Source organism: Aspergillus viridinutans (genome assembly GCF_018404265.1).
Source record: "Aspergillus viridinutans IFM 47045 DNA, scaffold_1, whole genome shotgun sequence".
Classification (NCBI taxonomy): Eukaryota; Fungi; Ascomycota; class Eurotiomycetes; order Eurotiales; family Aspergillaceae; genus Aspergillus; species Aspergillus viridinutans.
Genome location: NW_025091217.1, coordinates 78,090 through 95,946, shown reverse-complemented (window position 1 = coordinate 95,946; position 17,857 = coordinate 78,090). Strand labels below are relative to the sequence as shown.

The window sequence follows — 17,857 nt, the reverse complement described above, 5'->3', positions numbered from 1 at the left end:
TGTCCTTTCTCAACAACAATACACATCGAGTCAAGCACCGTCATGTCTAAAAATCCCGAAATAAACGAGGCCCCGGAGGTCGTGGAGATGGACGTCGTCAAGGACCATATGAACTACGACTTGGTTGATCGGGAGGTCGCCGAGTACGCAAACGCAACGATCGTGGAGGTTGACGAGGCGACCAGCCGTCGACTCAAAAGACTTATTGATAAGCGAGTGATGTTGGTGATGGTTATCACGTACCTTGTTCAAACTCTGGACAAGGGTACCATGTCCTATGCATCGATCATGGGAATACAGAATGACACCCACTTGGTGGGCCAGCAAGTCAGTTTTTATCTTTCAAATCACTCCTCGTTCTCAGATGTCAACCCTCTAAGGTCCTTTCCCCGCCCCTAGCCAAATTTTTGAGACTGATGATGCTCTTACTTCACCTGACCAAATTTCTAACTGTTGTGGTTTCTACAGTACTCCTGGTTAACCACAATATTGTACATGGTCATACTAGTGGTGGAATTGCCGGTAATAATCCGCTCATGCCTCGCATCCATCAGGTTCTTGCTCATCTTACCTATCAACAGGAAAACTATATCATTCAGAGGGTCCCCATTGCCAAGTGGCTCTCAGGGAATATCATTCTATGGGGTGTAGCCCTCGCACTCCAGGCAGCCATGAAAAATTTCGAAGGTCTTATCGCCTTGCGCGCCTTTCTGGGTCTGTTTGAAGCCGCTAGCCAGCCGACATTTACCCTCTTATCTTCTATGTGGTATACTCGAGAAGAGCAGGGTGCTGCTGTTACCTTTTGGTGCGTTTCACTTCGAGAATGCTCTTAAATAAGGGTACACGTTCGCTGATATGAACTTATTTAGGTTCATGATGAACGGGTTGAACCAGATATTAGGGGGTCTGTTAGCCTTTTGCTTTTCATTCATCCCTTCAACCTCTCCGATCAGCTCTTGGCAAGCCTTGTTCATGGCATACGGTATTTTTACTGTGTTATGGGGCGCATTTGTTGGATGGTGGATGCCTGACTCTCCGATGAGGGCGCACTGCTTTACTGAGAATGACAAAAAGCTCATGGTGGAGCGGGTGCGTCGCAACAGAACCGGTCTGCAGAATCGAAAGTTTCGTAAGAACCAACTATTGGAGGTTTTCAGAGACCCTCAGGGTAAGCAATTCAGTAAATTCCGAGTCGTCCCACGAGACATACTAACTGCTGCAGTCTATGCTATTGCCCTAATCCAACTTCTCCTGACCATTCCCTCCGGTGGCCTGGGTGCTTTCAATAATATTATTGTTAAGTCATTCGGCTTCACTACTTGGCAAACGCAGCTTCTCCAGATGGTTTCAGGTGCTGTTCAGCTAACCGCTATGCTGGGCGCTGTCTGGATCGATAGGCGTTTTAAGCAAACCATCCTCACTATGATGGCCTCGGTAGTTCCTACAATCGCCGGAGTCGTCGTCCTTATTACTGTTCCCTTTGCGCACAACAAGCGCGTCGGTCTCTTATTCGCTTACTACATCATGATAGCGTACTGGGGCTGCGCTGGCCTTGCTATTTCTATCGTGACCCGCAATGTTGCTGGTCAAACAAAGAAGAGCGTTGTGATTGCGTGCAACTTCATTTTTTGGGCGGTGGGTAACTCAATTGGTCCGCAGACCTTCCGCTCAAAAGATGCACCACGCTATTTCCCTGCCCTAGCGACAGTTCTAGTGTGCTTCGTCTTATTAGAAGTCGTTCTTTTGGCTTTACGCACATGGTATATTAGCCAGAATAAGAGGCGCGATCGGAAGGTTGAACATGGGGAGGTGGCCGCAGACACAGATTTTACCCATTCTTTTGAGGACATCACAGATCGCGTAAGGAGCCTTCTTTTTTTTTTTCTACTTGCCTTACCAGGCGCTTTGAATGTTGGATTAATTGCAATACTAATCTGACAATTCTAGGAAAATCCGAACTTTCGCTATGTTTACTAAACAACCTCAATGTGACGAACCTGGAGATTGTGACGAATGTGGCGATAGCCTCAGGTGACTGTTTGCTTGATTAGAGAGGTTTGCTCGTTTGCGCATGTATTTAGGCTCTCTCTTCCCTGCTGGCCTCCTTCTTCTTCTTTCTTCCCTCTTCAGTCTTGATACTTTCGTTAAATGCGCAGGTAGTTTTCGAACTGTCGTCTTGGCTCGTAACAGGTACTACTTCAAATTTCAGCGACCCCCTCCCCTTGTCTTAAGCAGCCTATCTCGCCCAATGTAAGGTCTTTCGTCACAGAAATTAACGCTAGAGCCAATAGGTATTCTCTGAAGAGCATTCCGTCAAACAAAAATCAAATTTAATCCATCAATACGTGTTTTTCTTCTAAAAACGAATAAAAACGAACACAACTAAAAGGATATCGTAAATCTTATTAATGATACAAAAGATATCTATAGATAGGTTAGGGGGCTATTTAGCTCATCGGGCGTTTGAAATCAATTATTAGAGAAAAAGACAACTTTTTACCAAAATAAGGCTTTAAGGCTAATTCCTATCTGGATATTCTTAAAGACGGTTTACTTAAGTTACAGGAGATCAGTTTGAAAAGCATGGAATTTAGGTCCCGAACCAGCCGGCACACTCGCCCATGAATATTATCTCTCAACAGACTTTTGACCCCTTATGTATTTTTGATAAGCCATTGACCATACTTCGCACCATTCAATCAATCAATAATCTTATTCCTGATGTGTCCTTCGTACAATTAATGCTCATATTCTCTGTGCAGTCCGGGGCAGCAATCACCCCAGTTATACTCGCCCTCAACGCTATCGAAGGATCCACAGGGTACCGCTCTGTACCGCTCCGGGCCACCTTGACCTCAGTGGCTTTCGCTGATTAGCGCTAGATGCGGGCGGCGATGATTCGCCGACATTCGACCAGTGGTCCCCAGGCCCAACCTTGGTCCACGCGGAGAAACGTGGATCGCGAGGGGCAGCTGGAGTTTCTTCCCTCATTTCCCCCCGTTATTGGACCTCCGGGGGCGGGTATTCATTCAGAAGGCTGGAATGGAGAGAAAAGTGAAACAGAGCTAAACATCGAAGCATTGAATCCTGAAGCACTATCGTTAAATAGTGCGGAAGCATGCTTCATTAATCGAAGTAACTCTTCGCCCATTCTCAAGGTTTCGTCTCTGAGCAGTTAACCGTTGATTGTGCTCATTAAGTGCTACCCTGCGCCGTGACAGACAAGCATTTGTCGCGAAGCACCCTCTTCGCCAACAATTCGAAATTCATCATGGCTTCGACCCGACCTACCGCACCCGAAATCCACCAGGTAGTTAACCTGCTGATTGACAACCTTGTTAACATCAAAGATGAGACGGGCAAGTTCTTGATGCCCCTACCAGACGGTCGCATCATTGATACCAAGTCTTGGCATGGCTGGGAGTGGACGCATGGCATTGGCCTGTATGGCGTTTGGAAGTGTTATGAGATGACTGGCGATGCAAAACTGCTGAAGATTATTGAGGACTGGTTTGCAGCGCGATTCGTCGAAGGCACCACCAAGAATATCAACACTATGGCCCCCTTCTTGACGCTGGCCTATGTCTACGAGAAAACCGGCAATGTCTCCTATCTGCCCTGGTTAGATGCATGGGCTGAGTGGGCAATGTATGAGCTACCACGCACCCGGTACGGCGGTATGCAGCACATCACTTACGACAACCAAAACTACCAGCAGCTCTGGGATGATACCCTGATGATGACCGTGATGCCGTTGGCCAAGATCGGCAAGCTTCTGAACAGGTCCCACTATATTGCCGAGGCCAAGAAGCAATTCCTAACTCATATTAAGTATCTGTTTGACACCAAGACCGGATTGTTCTTCCACGGCTGGACTTTTGAAGATGGTGGCCATAACTTTGCGGACGCGCGGTGGGCACGTGGAAACAGCTGGATCACTATTGTGGTTCCAGAGATTATTGAGCTGCTGGACTTGGAGCCGACGGATCCTATTCGACTGCACTTAATTGAGACCCTGGAGGCCCAGTGCGAGGCTCTCCAGCGATTGCAGTCTGCCTCAGGTGGGTGGCACACTCTCCTGGACCACCCAGACTCCTACCTCGAGGCCTCAGCAACTGCTGGCTTTGCTTATGGTATCTTAAAGGCGGTTCGCAAGCGCTATATCGGCGCGCAGTACCGACGCGTTGCTGAGAAAGCAATTACCTCCGTGCTCATGAACATTGATGACAAGGGCGAGCTCCAGAACACCAGTTTCGGCACCGCTATGGGTGACTGTCTCCAGTTCTACAAGGATATCCCTCTCACGTCCATGCCATACGGTCAGGCTATGGCCATCATGGCCCTCGGGGAGTATCTGCGGACCTACTTGTAGGCTGTAACACTCGGTATTATGCCTTAATACATTTATATAGACAAGGGAATAAGATGTCTATAGGGCAGGAATTAGGATACATCCACGGTCATGCATTGTAATGAAATATTCAACCGGTATGTAAGGATAAACGTTATTATATACAATCTGGACCAAACAAATATTAAGAGAGCTTTTTCAGGTCTCTGGTCATAAGCAGGCTAGTCAGTTTTAAACCAGGCATATTGGTCCAAAGGGATGGAAAGGGGAGTTTGATTAGTCTGATATTCTTAAAGGTCTATCACCGTATGGACCTATAGAAATCATGGTACTAGGTCTTTCATACTTGTGTACGCGGCATCAACATTACATATATGTCATCAAATGTGTCATAATGAAGAACAGGCTCCAACCAGCCCTTAGATTCAGTTTCGATGGGAAGAAAGACTACAGACTCAAAAGTAGTACAATAGTCGATCCTCGTACTTCACCAATCAGTACAACAAACAGCAACTCATCAAGCCCCCCAAAGCCCCTCAACCGAATTGATCGACCCCATCCTCCTAGACGAAGAAAACCTCTTAGAAGAAGGCAATCTAGTACCGACACGACCACATCCCACCATATGGCGGGGAGTTAATGCTCTACAATCACACAATAACCAGCTATCCTCCGGCATGGCAATCAGCGGTTCACACACCTAAAACAACGATCCGGGTACCTAGAAAGAAACAAAGAAGAGCCCGATCTCTGGCGAACAGACTACTAAACAAACAAGCCAACAAGTAACAAGCGCACAATGCGCCCTAGAAAGGTAGCGCGCCTGTTGGGACCAAGTATCACTGGCTCATTACCATGCACCAGGTTAAAGTTCTCCCTGCCATAGTTGGGAGTTGATAGTTAAGACTCTCATACACACATGTAGATTCAATAAAATCTAGTCTATATCTGAAAATATTCCGACTAGAATTTAACTAGTTCTCCTTTGCATTAGCGATCTTCTCCTTATACTGCTTTCTTCCGATGAACCACCACACTAGAATCAAAATAGGCAAGCCACCCACCACTACACATGTATAGTTCATATTCTCGACTGTAAGTGGCATGGCATAAGGGAAGCTGAAGAATATGATAGCAAAGATCAGCCACCCAACAGTCACGCCGTTGACGACCCAGCCCCATTTGCCCATGTGGAAGGTGCCCTTGTGCATGTTGAGTCGCCGGGCATAAAGTGCTTGGACTAATTTTCATTAGACGAGATCCAAGACGCTTTGACGGGGCTGACAATGCTCATACCAACTTCGGCGAAGATCAGATTTGTTGATGCAGTGGTGAAGATCCCTGGGGCAATGACTTTCAGTTTTGCTTTCTAGTCACGGCACAGGATTTGCTACTTACAGCCACAGACGGTCAACCAGCCGGTCAGAAAACTCAAGAAAGCGCCGTACTTTTTGGGAGCTACGGCGGCGATCCATCAATCTTGGCCTCCACCGTCGAGCTCTCATAGATAATTTCGCCCATTCTTGCTCTGTTCGGGTGGACCAGCTAGTTGAGTTAATTTTGTTTTGTTTGGGTTTTGGGGGGGAAGAGGGGGCGGGGGGAAGGAATCCTGCAGAGTTCACCAGTGGCTCGGGCAATCTGTATTATATTTATTATTGATTGCGTTAATCAACGCGTTGCATATCACTTGACCTGCCGGCCCACAGTTTGCGGAGCTCGACAACGATAGAGGGAAAAACCTTATCGAGCCCCTCTCAAGATAACCGGGAATTGTTGGCTGATAACAAACCCCGTCATTTTCCCCGAACCACGAGGTTGGTACCAGAGCCAATTGGGTTTGTGGCTTTCTCCGCAATTAAGTGAACCAAATCCTGGGGAAATATCGTCGGGACTAATTTCCCGAGGGTAATATCCCCTGGCTATAAAGACTGGTGAGTTGATGATTTTCGGGCTCATTCGCAAACTAAGTCAAGATGCGGTTCAATGTCAATTGGTCTCAGATCGCCAGCCTCGGCCTGCTGGGCGCCAGTTTGGTGCGCTCAGCCAAGTTGAGCAAGCAGTCGCAGGCCCTCTTTGACCAGTCGATGACTCTTCTAGACGATATTTATGATCCTGCGGCCTCCTACCTACACAACTTTTACTTCCCCTTAGCCGCAGGTCCACACGAGACCCGGTCGACCGTCTGGTACTCTGTCGGACTACTCCAACGTAACCAGGGCAATGACCTCAATGAAGCTGTGAAGATCCTCAAGAATGTGATTGCCGGTCAGGAGAAGAATACGTCAGCGCAATGGTATGGCGACTACACTGTTTATCCTGAGCAGCCGACTGTTGGCAGCCCTGCATATGCGCCCGGTGTAAGTTCTTATCCTTGTAAACCGCATCTTGGACCGTCTTCTGAAAATAGTTAGATCTATCATACGTGGGATCCCAACTGGAGAGGCTTCATTGGTACCGCTCTGATCCTCATTTATGAGGAGTTCGGAAGACTTTTGCCTGCAGATGTAAAGGACTTGATCATTGAGAGCCTGTACAACAACACCGTTGGTGACAGCTATCGTGTTGGTGGCGTTGATGGAGATAACTTGTACCCGGCGTATTCAAATGCCTGGTTGATGCGGACGGTGGTGACTTCATGGACCGGGCACCACCTGAACAACGCCAACATGACTTCCTCGGGAAACAATGACGCCCACGAATTCCTCGAGCTCTTTGATCACAACCACACTTTGTCCGAGTTCAACGGCCCAACCTACGCCGGTGTCTCCCTCTATGCGCTGACCATTGCCGCCAAGTACCTTTCATCGACTAGTTCTGTTATCGGGCAGAATGCAGAGCGGGTGATTCAGGATATCTGGGGCTATGAGTCCCAGCTGTGGAACCCTAATATGAGAAACTTCGCTGGTCCATGGGACCGTTCATACGGCTATGATATGAACAAATACGTGGCTATCATCTCGATTTGGATCTGGTCCCTGGTAGGAAAGGAGAACGTGTGGCATTCCACCTCACCGATCTGGACTATGACACACGCAGGCGACTTTGAGATCTCCCCCATTATCGCCGTTCTTTCGAATTTCCATAAGAAGCTCGTACCGGACTATGTTCTTTCGAGACTGACCTCCTTCTCTTGCGAGCACACCTATACCGGGCACGCTTACGCTCCCCCAGCGGACTACGAGCCTCGCAACATCACAACGTGGCTCTCAGCCAATCTGACCATCGGAACAGATTCCTTCAACCAGAGCGTTGTGGGCGGCTATTCAAAGGACTCAACCTCCTTCTCTCCTTCAGTCGTGCAGTGGATTCGCTCCGATGAATCAATTGGCTACTTCAACCTATATCCGACCGAAACCGCGTTGCAGGCAGAGGTGACTCCGTACGCACTCAAACTGACATATCCGCTGGGCAACTCCACGAGCAAGTTTACATTCGTTCTCGCTTCGAACCCACTTGGTGCGAAGCGGGATATCTATGGGCTCAACGATGTCGATGGTCTGCAGATTGAGGTAGTCGGCGGGACTGTCAACCCAGTTCCAGAGATATCTTTCTGTGGACTGGTTGGTGGAACTTGCAGTATTATCCAGTAAGTCGATAGCGTCCGCTCTCGAGTGAACATACTTTGCTAACAATATCAGTAACTTTGAGTTCTGGAATATCACCTTTTCTATGGAAGAAAATAGCTCTGATATTCCCAGCGTCCAGTTTAAATTCGCGCTCAATTAAATATAAAAAGGAGCTACAGTTAGTGTCCTGTATTTATATATCGGCATTTTTTACTCTTCTACGTATGTCATATTAATTGATTTGTATTTTGTCTTATAATGCTGCATTAAGTCGCCTGATACTGGCTTGAGATGAGATAACGGAGCGGAGTGTGCGGACCAGACAATCTCTTCGTCAAAGTGGGGAGACTCGGAGTTTACAGCCGATTATATTCTAGGTCTTATAGAATATACTATAATCAGTTTGTTTCTTTAGCTACCTCCGCTGGGTCTGCTCTCCTGAGGTCCTCTGCTCGGATTCTCTTCGCGATCACCACGTAAGTGCACTGTTGGATCTCACCTATGCGGCCGACGGCCGTCTTTACCATTGCAGGGTTCTCCGTGTCCCATATTCGGTTCCTTTGTTGATGAATGTGATAACAGTGTCGCCGCTGGGTAGGCGTCTCACTATAATCGCCCCTTTCTCACTGCTTGCCTGTTAATAGCTGTTACTGTCTCCTTTGCTGTCCTCTTCTGTAAGTCGTCAGGGAAATTTGCGGCTCGGATGACTATTTCGCGCCGGTGCCCCTCGGGTACGGTCTTCGTGATTTCAGATGGTGGTCCGGTCGTAGCGAACTGGTTGCGTTAGCTCTCACGGCGACTGCACCCCAGGTATTTTTCGGCTCATGCTGTGGCAGGAGGCGTGTTAGTTCTTATAGGACGGCTTCCTAAGTTCCACCTTAGTGATCGCCCAGTCCCTCTCGCGGTAAGGTTATGGCCGCCTCCGAGAGGCTTCGCGCCGCGGTCTCAAGGACCGCGTACCCTTCTCCTCTCTCTAGCAGATCAGTCAATTCGTCTATTTCCTCCATAGATTATAACCGCGCTTCGGGTCCGACTGTGCAGTGCTCTCCTCGCGTGGGGGACCTCGCTGAATCCCCCTGTGCCTGCATTTGGATGGCGGTGACTCTGGGCTAACCCGCCCTTGCCGCCGTCAACATCCATTGGGACGTTGTGTAAAGCCTCCGACAGGGCCGTACAAGCCATCGATAGGGAATTTCAGAGTTAGGGTGTTTAGAACGCTGTTTGGCTGGACCGGCAGGATCAACAATAACAATTCACAATTATTTGTTTCCTCTCAATTACTCACTCCCTGCCTCTCAGTCAATCAATATTCTGTGCCGCTGTTACCATTTGCGAGACGATGGGTTTGGTCCACTTGAATGTGTGGTGGAAGGTGATCTCAAGTATGAACATGTTCCCTTTGTTGAACTAAGACCATAAAGATGGCTCCGGCATCCCTGACTGGAAAGGGACTGTGTTAACATTTGTATTACCACTACCACTCACATATCCCTTTCTAGATTTTTGTAAAATGTCAATTCATATTTGGTTTCATCGAGACTCCTGGCGCCGGGTCAGACGCTTGAAGAAAAACCCTGTATGGGCGTGGGCATCGTCATTGTCACCAGATGGTAAGCATCTATCCCATGGAGCCTGCACACTATTAACCCAGTAATTAAAACAATGCACGCGGAGAATCAACCGTATTGTAGGAAAGTGTATCTCCTATATCATTCTCCCGGTCAGAATTCGGTTGGTTGACTGGGTTGGGTTGCATTCACTAGGCCCAATCAGATGCTCTCTATAATTAAGATAATCAGCAATTACCATGCAGTACTTTTTTTTAGCGTTCTATCCTCATACGTAAGGCGTGATGGTTCCGATATTCTTGCTGATCCATACAAAATTCCCGAAGACTAACTTCAATGTTGGTACATATTTGGGTTATATAACCCTAAAAATAGCATTGAACATTATCACAGCATAGCAATTTATGTTTGGGTCGCTACTGCCCTTGATCAAGATTATTATGGGCCCAAGGAAAGCCTATTCTAGACCAGCTCTACAACGCCGGATTAGGAAATTGCAGGATCTTTTCGTTTGCTCAATCTTGCATCACCCATCTAGAACCCATTAACAAAAGAACTCGGTTTGTTCGTGTTCCTCTCTATCACCTCCTGGGATTAATCATTGCCGCAGATAGTTTCCAAAAGCTGATAGCTCGTAATCATAGTCGATGGCCAGTTTGAAAGAATCAGCATCGGGCTCCGATGTGCTATACGGCTTAGAGTCAAGGAGGACAGTTGCATTGGATCTCTCAGGATCGGATCTTCCGTGTCGCTTCGAAGGAGAAGTCGGAGACATGATCGTCCGAGGCGAAATTCCCAAAGAGATCGATGGTACTTTTTATCGTGTGATGGTGGATCCATTTGTATCACCAAATCCAAGAATCATTCCTCTCGATGGCGACGGCAGCATCTCCGCGTTTCGCTTCCATCTTGGACGAGTCGACATGAAAATGCGGTATATCGAGACCGAGCGCTACAGGCTGGAACGAAAGGCTAGAAAGGCGCTGTTTGGTCTCTACTGGAACCCCTTTACCTATCACCCCTGTGTTCGCGGAGCGGTCGACTCCGCAGCCAATACCAACCTGGTATACTGGGCGGGTCACTTGCTCGCACTAAAGGAGATAGCCCTACCCTACGCGGCCAATCCAGACACTCTTGCCACGCTCAAGTACGATCCCTTTGGGTCCCAGGTCCGCTCCAGAACCTTCACTGCTCATCCCAAAATCGACCCCTTCACCAATGAGCTTGTTGTGTTTGGCTATGAAGCAACAGGCCTTGCTAGCCTGGATGTGGTCACCTACACGCTTGATTCCAATGGGACCAAAGTCGAGGAAGAGTGGCTCAAGGCGCCTTGGAGTGCATTCATCCACGATTGTCCTCTCACTGTAAACTGGTTGGTTTTAGTTATGGGGCCATTTGAAGCCAGCCTTGCTCGCATGCAGGCCGGTGGGCACCACTGGGCGTGGAACTACAGCCGGCCCGCAGCCTTCATCGTTGTGCCTCGGCGGAAGAGCACGAAGCGCCCTTCTAGTTGGGCCGCGGATGAAAAATGTCGGGTTTATCAATGGCAAAACTGCATGCCTCTTCACACAGCCGGAGCCTGGGAAGCGGATGAGGAGGACGGTGGCGTTAAAATTTGGGTTGAAAGTTCCCGCGTCATTGAGAATGCTTTTCCATTCTTCCCATCCGACGATGGCCGCAGACCAGATACGGACGCGAAGAGAGATTTTGTTCGCTGGGAACTGGATCTCACTGCCCCTTCCGGCTCCTCCATACCAGATCCGCGGGTAATCCTCGATCTCCCATGCGAGTTCCCCCGCATCGATGAGCGTTTCTTGACCAAACAATACAATATTGTGTTCCTCGATGTGACCATCCCGGAAACTACCTTGGGAGGGCAGACAGTATTCCAGAATCTGAACGGGTTGGCAATGCATGATCACAGGGGTGGGGGAAACCAGATTTTTCTGTCCTGGAGATAGCTGTGCCGTACAAGAACCGGTCTTTATTCCAAGAAGGGAGGACGCTCCGGAAGGGGATGGATGGGTCCTCGCGATGGTGGAGCAAAAGGCTGCTAACAGATGCGATCTTGTCGTACTCGACACAGCCCAATTTGAAAAGCCAATTGCAGTTGTGCAGCTACCGTTCCATGTCAAGGCACAAGTACATGGAAACTGGGTGGACTCCACTCGGCGAAAAGGCTCTCAAGAGCAAGGCTTTGTGCACGAACCGGATGAGAAGCCCATTAGTGGAAGGGGAGCCTTGGAGCCTATTATTTAGGTTACAGATTGATCATGCAAACCTTTCTTCCCATTATGAAAACTTTTGCTTTGTTGAGAGATACAAGCCTGTGGAGCCTCCGCACCAAAAGCTTGATCTATCTAGTTTTACCTCATATTCTCAATTATATTTCATTTAACCAATAAATATGGTCCAGGGTAAAATCAATATGAGTAGGTTCACGCACTGGGGCTCCATAGTTTCAGGCTCTACAAACTACTCAGTTAAAACGGCAATCCGCGTGTCAGGGTGGGAAACCTTTCTGAGGCAATGCAGGTAGGGGACGAGGACACTGCGCTCAAGTATCTGAACCAGTCACAGGATTCTCTGCCCCCTTCAGTTCTCTGGAGAGCAGTATTTGTCGACATGGGGCGCGTGATTGATGCCCTTCTAGACGCGGGGATGAGCCCTAACCCTCTGCATGAACCCTACTGTGTTCTTTCCATCCCCACTGTACCTGACGTGCTGACTGAACCATATCCGGATTGTGCAGGGTTCACTTAGGAAAGGTGCTGATACTCATATCCTCAGACAGGATACGTGCTGCACACCCTAACAGCCGCAATGGGTATGATGAGAGCATCTGAGCAATCGTAGCCGCGGAAGACACACTCCTGAACACCCCATAATCATATATGCCACTCTACACGGCTTGTCTAAGTGGCATGTGGATCCACAACCCACTTTCGGCCGCGTGCCTAGGCGCGGCCGTCAGCATAATCAACTACCTCCTTTACAAAGGCGCCCCGCCACAGCTGCGCGATCTGCTCAACCGACCCGCCATCCACTTCGCCGCACGGGCTGGAGAACTTCGAGGCAATTCACCAGGGCGACCGTGGCATGCTCATGGCAGACGACAAGGCGCAGAAGATCTCTCTCCACCGGGCCGCCCCAGACGGTCGTCGCAATTCTAAACTATGTGAGCCTCCCCGCCGAGCAAAAACAGTACGTGAACAAGGTTGACATCGATGGCTAGACCCTCAATTACCCGCAGACCGTGTGTCTTTTGCTGGAGTGGGGGCGCGGACCCGACGGTCCGCTGCTGGATAGGGGTGGGGCGGCGAGCAGGACTGGTATACGCTGCTGCAGCTGGCGTATCTCCATGACGCGGGAGATGAAATCATGCAGCTTCTCTGAGCCGCCTTGCCTGGAGATATCGGTGCTAGTCCTGATCTGGGGTTCTGCGACATCTGCTTCTCAACTCAATATGGCATCTCGTATATCGGTACCATATGGCAGTATTTTATCGCCTGTCAAAAGTGCTTGGGTTCTAAGTTCTAGAATTTGACTTAAAAATCATGTGGTTCAGTGCCAACTGGTTTTGAACTTGCCCAAACTTAGACTGAATGCAACTCTAGGTTTACTACATGAATATTACTTGCTATTTACTTAAATGCTATTAAATAGTATTTCTGTGAAAGTTCACTAAAATAGGTATTATTCTAAGACACTCAGGGATTACTCCAGAATTGATTAGTAAGTTTTAATTCCTTTGGCTTCTACCAGTCACATCCGCCCTGGCTAGTGCGGCTGGCTGTTGGTGTCATAACATTACCTTAGCATAATGCATGCGGAAGGCTTAACTACCAAGGGATGTTAAGGTTTCATATTACCTCATATATGTCTTAGTCCTTAGACTGAGAATTTAGCCTACCTAATTCATGCACGCGGTGACGCGGATGGGTCAAAATGACACTAACTTGAGGACTTTAGTGTTCACAAATATTTAAGCAGGGGAACGCTTATCCCAGCAGGATAAGCTAACATAAATAAGGTGTTAGTTAATTTGTCTTCTTTAGAAACCAACAATAATATATTTAAAGAACACTATGGCCGAACATCACAACTAATTCACTGTCAAGATGGCATACTACCAGCTGCAGTGGTGCCGTGGAATGGGTATTAAAAGAAAACTACTGGTGTGTTAGCACTCATAAAGGTTGAGTCCATATCAATATCTTCTTTAATTGACCATAATTATTTTGATTAGGGGTAAAATCCTATAATGTTAACTCAAGCTCTCAGCAAGTTGATGTAGTCACCAGAAGCACTATTTCATATGAAGTTTTGGTGAAATTACAAAAACTGGAAAAGATTTGTAGCAGAAATATTATTAAGTCTCAGAGCAAGATTAGGGTAATGTCACAAGAATATGGTCATAGCACCTGCATTTGTACTACAAGATTCGCGGGATATAGTATTATATGACTTAATCAACTTGGAGCTACAGTCTCAGGAAGCCAATATCAGACACTGTGACTGCATGCCATTCAGGGAGCCCACTGTATGCGCATATAGCACTATAGCAACGTGGACATATGCCCTCTGTTCCTTCTCATCAGGCTTGCTCCTCAGGAGGTGCAATTCTTCCTGGAGCACCTTCCGAAAAAGACAGAATGAAAAATCTCTCAATCACTAATCTCTACATATCCATTAATGGGAAAATACAGTGGCACAAGCATGTAAGCAGGCCCGAGAGAACCAAACACCAAGATTGTCAAATATGTTTGTTTTCCACAATATATCTTCTCGAGCACGAGCCAGGGAGTCGAATAGTTCAAAAGGAAAAATGACTTGGAAAGAAAAGAGGTCATCCGAGAGGTATGCATTGTTGGCTAGGTGTTTGAACTGTCAGCGGAAGTTGGCGGAACCTCAACTGCCAGATGCGGGATACGAACCAGTGATTCTTACACCAAAGGATACTATAACCAAGAACAATCACTTGAAGGGCTTCCCTGAGTTTTTCTTCTGTGGCAACAACACTCCAAAGGCGACTCAGTAACTGCAAACGTAACAATCGGACTCTGACTGGGATATCAGAGCTAGGTGTAACATTCCAGCGTAGGCCCACCTGAAATATACTCCGCGGAATATATACCAAGAATTCCATGAATAGTTAATTTAACACTATAATGGTTTCCATGGTACGCGGAACTGGAAATACCAGGAGGTCCCCGGACATTTTTGTATTCATTATTCTTCGGCCATGGAACCCTACGGCTAGGCTAGTCCATGATATCAAAGGATGCTTTAATTGTATAACGGGAGAACTTTCGGAAACGCCTGTCTGCTAGTAGATATTTGCAAACGGCAATGGATAGTCCTATATTGTTCCGTTGTTCTCGCATTCTGAGGTTGATCAGCATAAAGTTTACTGTTACTTTATAGGAAGGCTCTATCTGTGTCTCTAGCCCATACAAATTCAGTTAAGAATGCATCTGAGCAACAACGTTTGTGGAAATAAAGCTTCTCTCAGAGGTCTAGACTTAGATAAAGTTGATAGTCTCTAAATCCATCTATATTATGGATTTGGCTTCGTGTTTATTTGTGCTTATGACAACATCGAGCATCTCATCGTGACGGCAGTACGTTATAGTATGACGCGCAGACAATGTTGAACCAACAAAGTAGCCGGTATGATTTGGGGAACTGTATGCTTGATATGTCATAGACATGCAGCACTAAAGTCCAGTTTTTCTGGGGAAAGTGATTCAATCCAGCTAGGACCTATATAATAGAACAAGATTCCCTGTCTATACCAGCACTTTTGTCTCTTAACATCTATGACCTTGTTATCTTTCGAGGCGATCTCGAACATCACAAACAAACAAGCATTTTCTCCCCAGTATCGCTGAGCATCTGCATAACATCATGCCTACTATGCAACGTGTTGAAGACGGCCCATACGGTGGTTATGGAGGCAGCTACTACAAGGCCGAACATGGACAACACAAAATCAAGAAAATTGACGCCTGGGGACGGAGCTATGATGGCTATGATGTCGTCAATGGATTCCAATTTACCTGGGATGATGGCTATAAGGGCCCGCTTGTTGGCCACCAGAACCCCAATATCTACAGACCGTTCGAGTTCGAGGATGATGAAAAGATAACTTGCATGACCATCCGCGCGGGACATGATATAGGCTTTGTTGACGCAATTGAGTTCGACACAAACAAGTCCCGCCACTATGAGGTTGGTGGAAAGGGAGGTGAACCAAACATAATCAAAGGACAGCACCTTGGTAATGGTGATTGGATTGGAGCTGAAGGCAGGGACCCTATTCATGGTGCTGACGCAGTTGTGGATAGCATCAAAGTATTTTTCAATGGGGACTGAACAGTTATGCTAGTTATGCATGACAATACCATTTTTGATCATATATGGGCTGATAATTATAGGCTGCATAACTATGTTGTTCCTCAGATGTAGCAGCTGTCTTGACTTTAGTTTACAGTTTTCACATTTCCTGCTTGTGCGAAAATTTGGAGATGCTTAAGTGCTTGCTGGTCATGTTATTAGTATTAAAGAAATAAATTTGTTTGGTGGCTTGTGCCACGCAACATGCCATGGTATGGGTAAATGCTAGTGTATAAGTAGACCTAGGCAGGTGTTCTTGGTTACCCAACTAAAACGTATGTCAAACCCAACTTGGGCTAGGTTTTAGGCTTAAGGGGGGTATTCTAAGTTAGGTTCTAGTAGGGTTATTATTTTCGCAGGTTAGGCTAGGTTCCCCTAACTTTAGAACCTAACCTGCTGGGAGGAATAGCCAGCAGTAGTAGGTAACCAGGAGTGGTTGAGCGTAGAGAAGAAGAAAGTCTGCTAGACCGTTTCAAGGAATTGCGCGGACACTCTCCGAGTACTCCGTAGATGAAGCAGTTCAATCCTGTTGTGAATCAAGGTCTGATCAAGTAGACAATAGAGCTTCGTGTACGGAATTTATTTCGTATTGAATCAGATTGATTGAAAATCAATCTGATATTCAACTTGTATATAAACCCTCATGTTTTCAGATGAGAATAACAGGAATTAACCTTCCTCTGAATCACAACAAGCTGTAGTATCATTATACGGTCTAGTTAGGGCAATTTACAGAATTTATGCAAGGCGTTCCTCTGGTATTACTCATACTATGAGGGTTTCCAACGGGCATTTTACCTAACACAGGACCTGCATTTCATGGCTTGACCCACTCCTTGTTTTGGTGACCCTAGCCACACAGCATCCGCACCTCAAACTGGCCGGAAATTACAGTCTTCCCCTTGCTTCACCCATAGTGGACCAGTCCAACAACCACCTACGGAGTACTGACGCCGGCCATTTCAGATGTTTCACCCCGCGATAAACCCACAGCATTTGGAGCATATGGCAGGAATAATAGCTATCCCTAGGTGCTACCTTATGGGGATTTCTCTTTGTCTCCATTGCCCAGTTCAAACTACGAAATGCCCACTGCAGCGACTCGTCGGACATCTTGGCCTGGTCAATTTGGAGAGAGGTCACCGAACCGTACTTGTCAGTTAAGGGCAGTACAATCATCCAACTTTCCCTTGACCAACCCTGGCTTATCCACGAAACTGTATTGCCATCCTAGCAATGAGTTGATGTCGACCCTGGTCAGAAGAAAACCAATGCAAAATTGCGGTGGCCAGCTAATCGTCGCTCTGCCAGAGTATGGAGAGCCTCAACTGTTACTGTTGGCCCTGGTGAATGAGCTCTATCTCAAGGTTCCCAGCCAAGAAAACAAAGAAAGGCCTACATGACCAGTCTGGCCACACCTTGACACCACTGGTTATTTCTCATCTTTTCTCCATGAGTAGTGGGGGCCTCGTTCTCGTCCACTCAGATGGGTAAGAAAGCTGCGGAGGTCTGTCGCAAAATCAATGCGAAGGAATATCTCAAACGCTCAGCAGTAACACTTGAGGGTGTCCAGAAGGTGTGCGGGGCAGCTACTCAAGTCGTGTCATATTCTAGAACCAGACACGGCCATCGAGGCGCAAAATGCTCGATTCTATAAGGTCGGGCGGTTCTACTCCCTGCGTCATTTCATGTTATATTTAGTATACAGCGTCAACCCCGGCTTGTTGCTCTGTACGTTGAAGGTAGAAGGTAGAGACCATAGACTATGAGGGGAGGAAAAGAATGAGGTGTAAGGCTATCGTAACGAAGCGAAGCTGGCAGTATTACACGCCCAGTTGCGAAATATACTTATCATTGGGTCCATCTTGCCTGCGTCAATCCATAACAAGGTACTCCATAAGCTTGTTTATGCTAACACCTGTTGCCGCTTTACCAACCATGATTTATTATTGATGGCGAAATATTGTGCTGCT

General features: G+C 47.2%; 5 protein-coding genes across 5 annotated transcripts; all 5 read left to right on the top strand.

The window, feature by feature from the left end:
* Positions 1-42: 42 nt before the first annotated feature.
* Positions 43-1,977, top strand: Aspvir_000012 (uncharacterized protein; the record flags this gene model as incomplete). Its single annotated transcript, XM_043265158.1, has 5 exons — positions 43-327; positions 381-805; positions 870-1,168; positions 1,223-1,860; positions 1,948-1,977. 5 exons carry the CDS (start codon positions 43-45, stop codon positions 1,975-1,977), a joined length of 1,677 nt encoding a protein of 558 aa, XP_043121093.1.
* Positions 1,978-3,271: 1,294 nt separating this feature from the next.
* On the top strand, positions 3,272-4,372 carry Aspvir_000011 (glycoside hydrolase family 88/105 protein; the record flags this gene model as incomplete). The annotated part of the gene is made up of 1 exon (XM_043265157.1): positions 3,272-4,372. One exon carries the CDS (start codon positions 3,272-3,274, stop codon positions 4,370-4,372), a length of 1,101 nt encoding a protein of 366 aa, XP_043121092.1.
* A 1,952-nt stretch (positions 4,373-6,324) lies between these two features.
* Positions 6,325-8,077, top strand: Aspvir_000010 (uncharacterized protein; the record flags this gene model as incomplete). The annotated part of the gene is made up of 3 exons (XM_043265156.1): positions 6,325-6,708; positions 6,763-7,937; positions 7,990-8,077. 3 exons carry the CDS (start codon positions 6,325-6,327, stop codon positions 8,075-8,077), a joined length of 1,647 nt encoding a protein of 548 aa, XP_043121091.1.
* A 2,055-nt stretch (positions 8,078-10,132) lies between these two features.
* Positions 10,133-11,446, top strand: Aspvir_000009 (carotenoid oxygenase family protein; the record flags this gene model as incomplete). Its single annotated transcript, XM_043265155.1, has 1 exon — positions 10,133-11,446. One exon carries the CDS (start codon positions 10,133-10,135, stop codon positions 11,444-11,446), a length of 1,314 nt encoding a protein of 437 aa, XP_043121090.1.
* Positions 11,447-15,395: 3,949 nt separating this feature from the next.
* On the top strand, positions 15,396-15,863 carry Aspvir_000008 (uncharacterized protein; the record flags this gene model as incomplete). The annotated part of the gene is made up of 1 exon (XM_043265154.1): positions 15,396-15,863. One exon carries the CDS (start codon positions 15,396-15,398, stop codon positions 15,861-15,863), a length of 468 nt encoding a protein of 155 aa, XP_043121089.1.
* Positions 15,864-17,857: the final 1,994 nt, after the last annotated feature.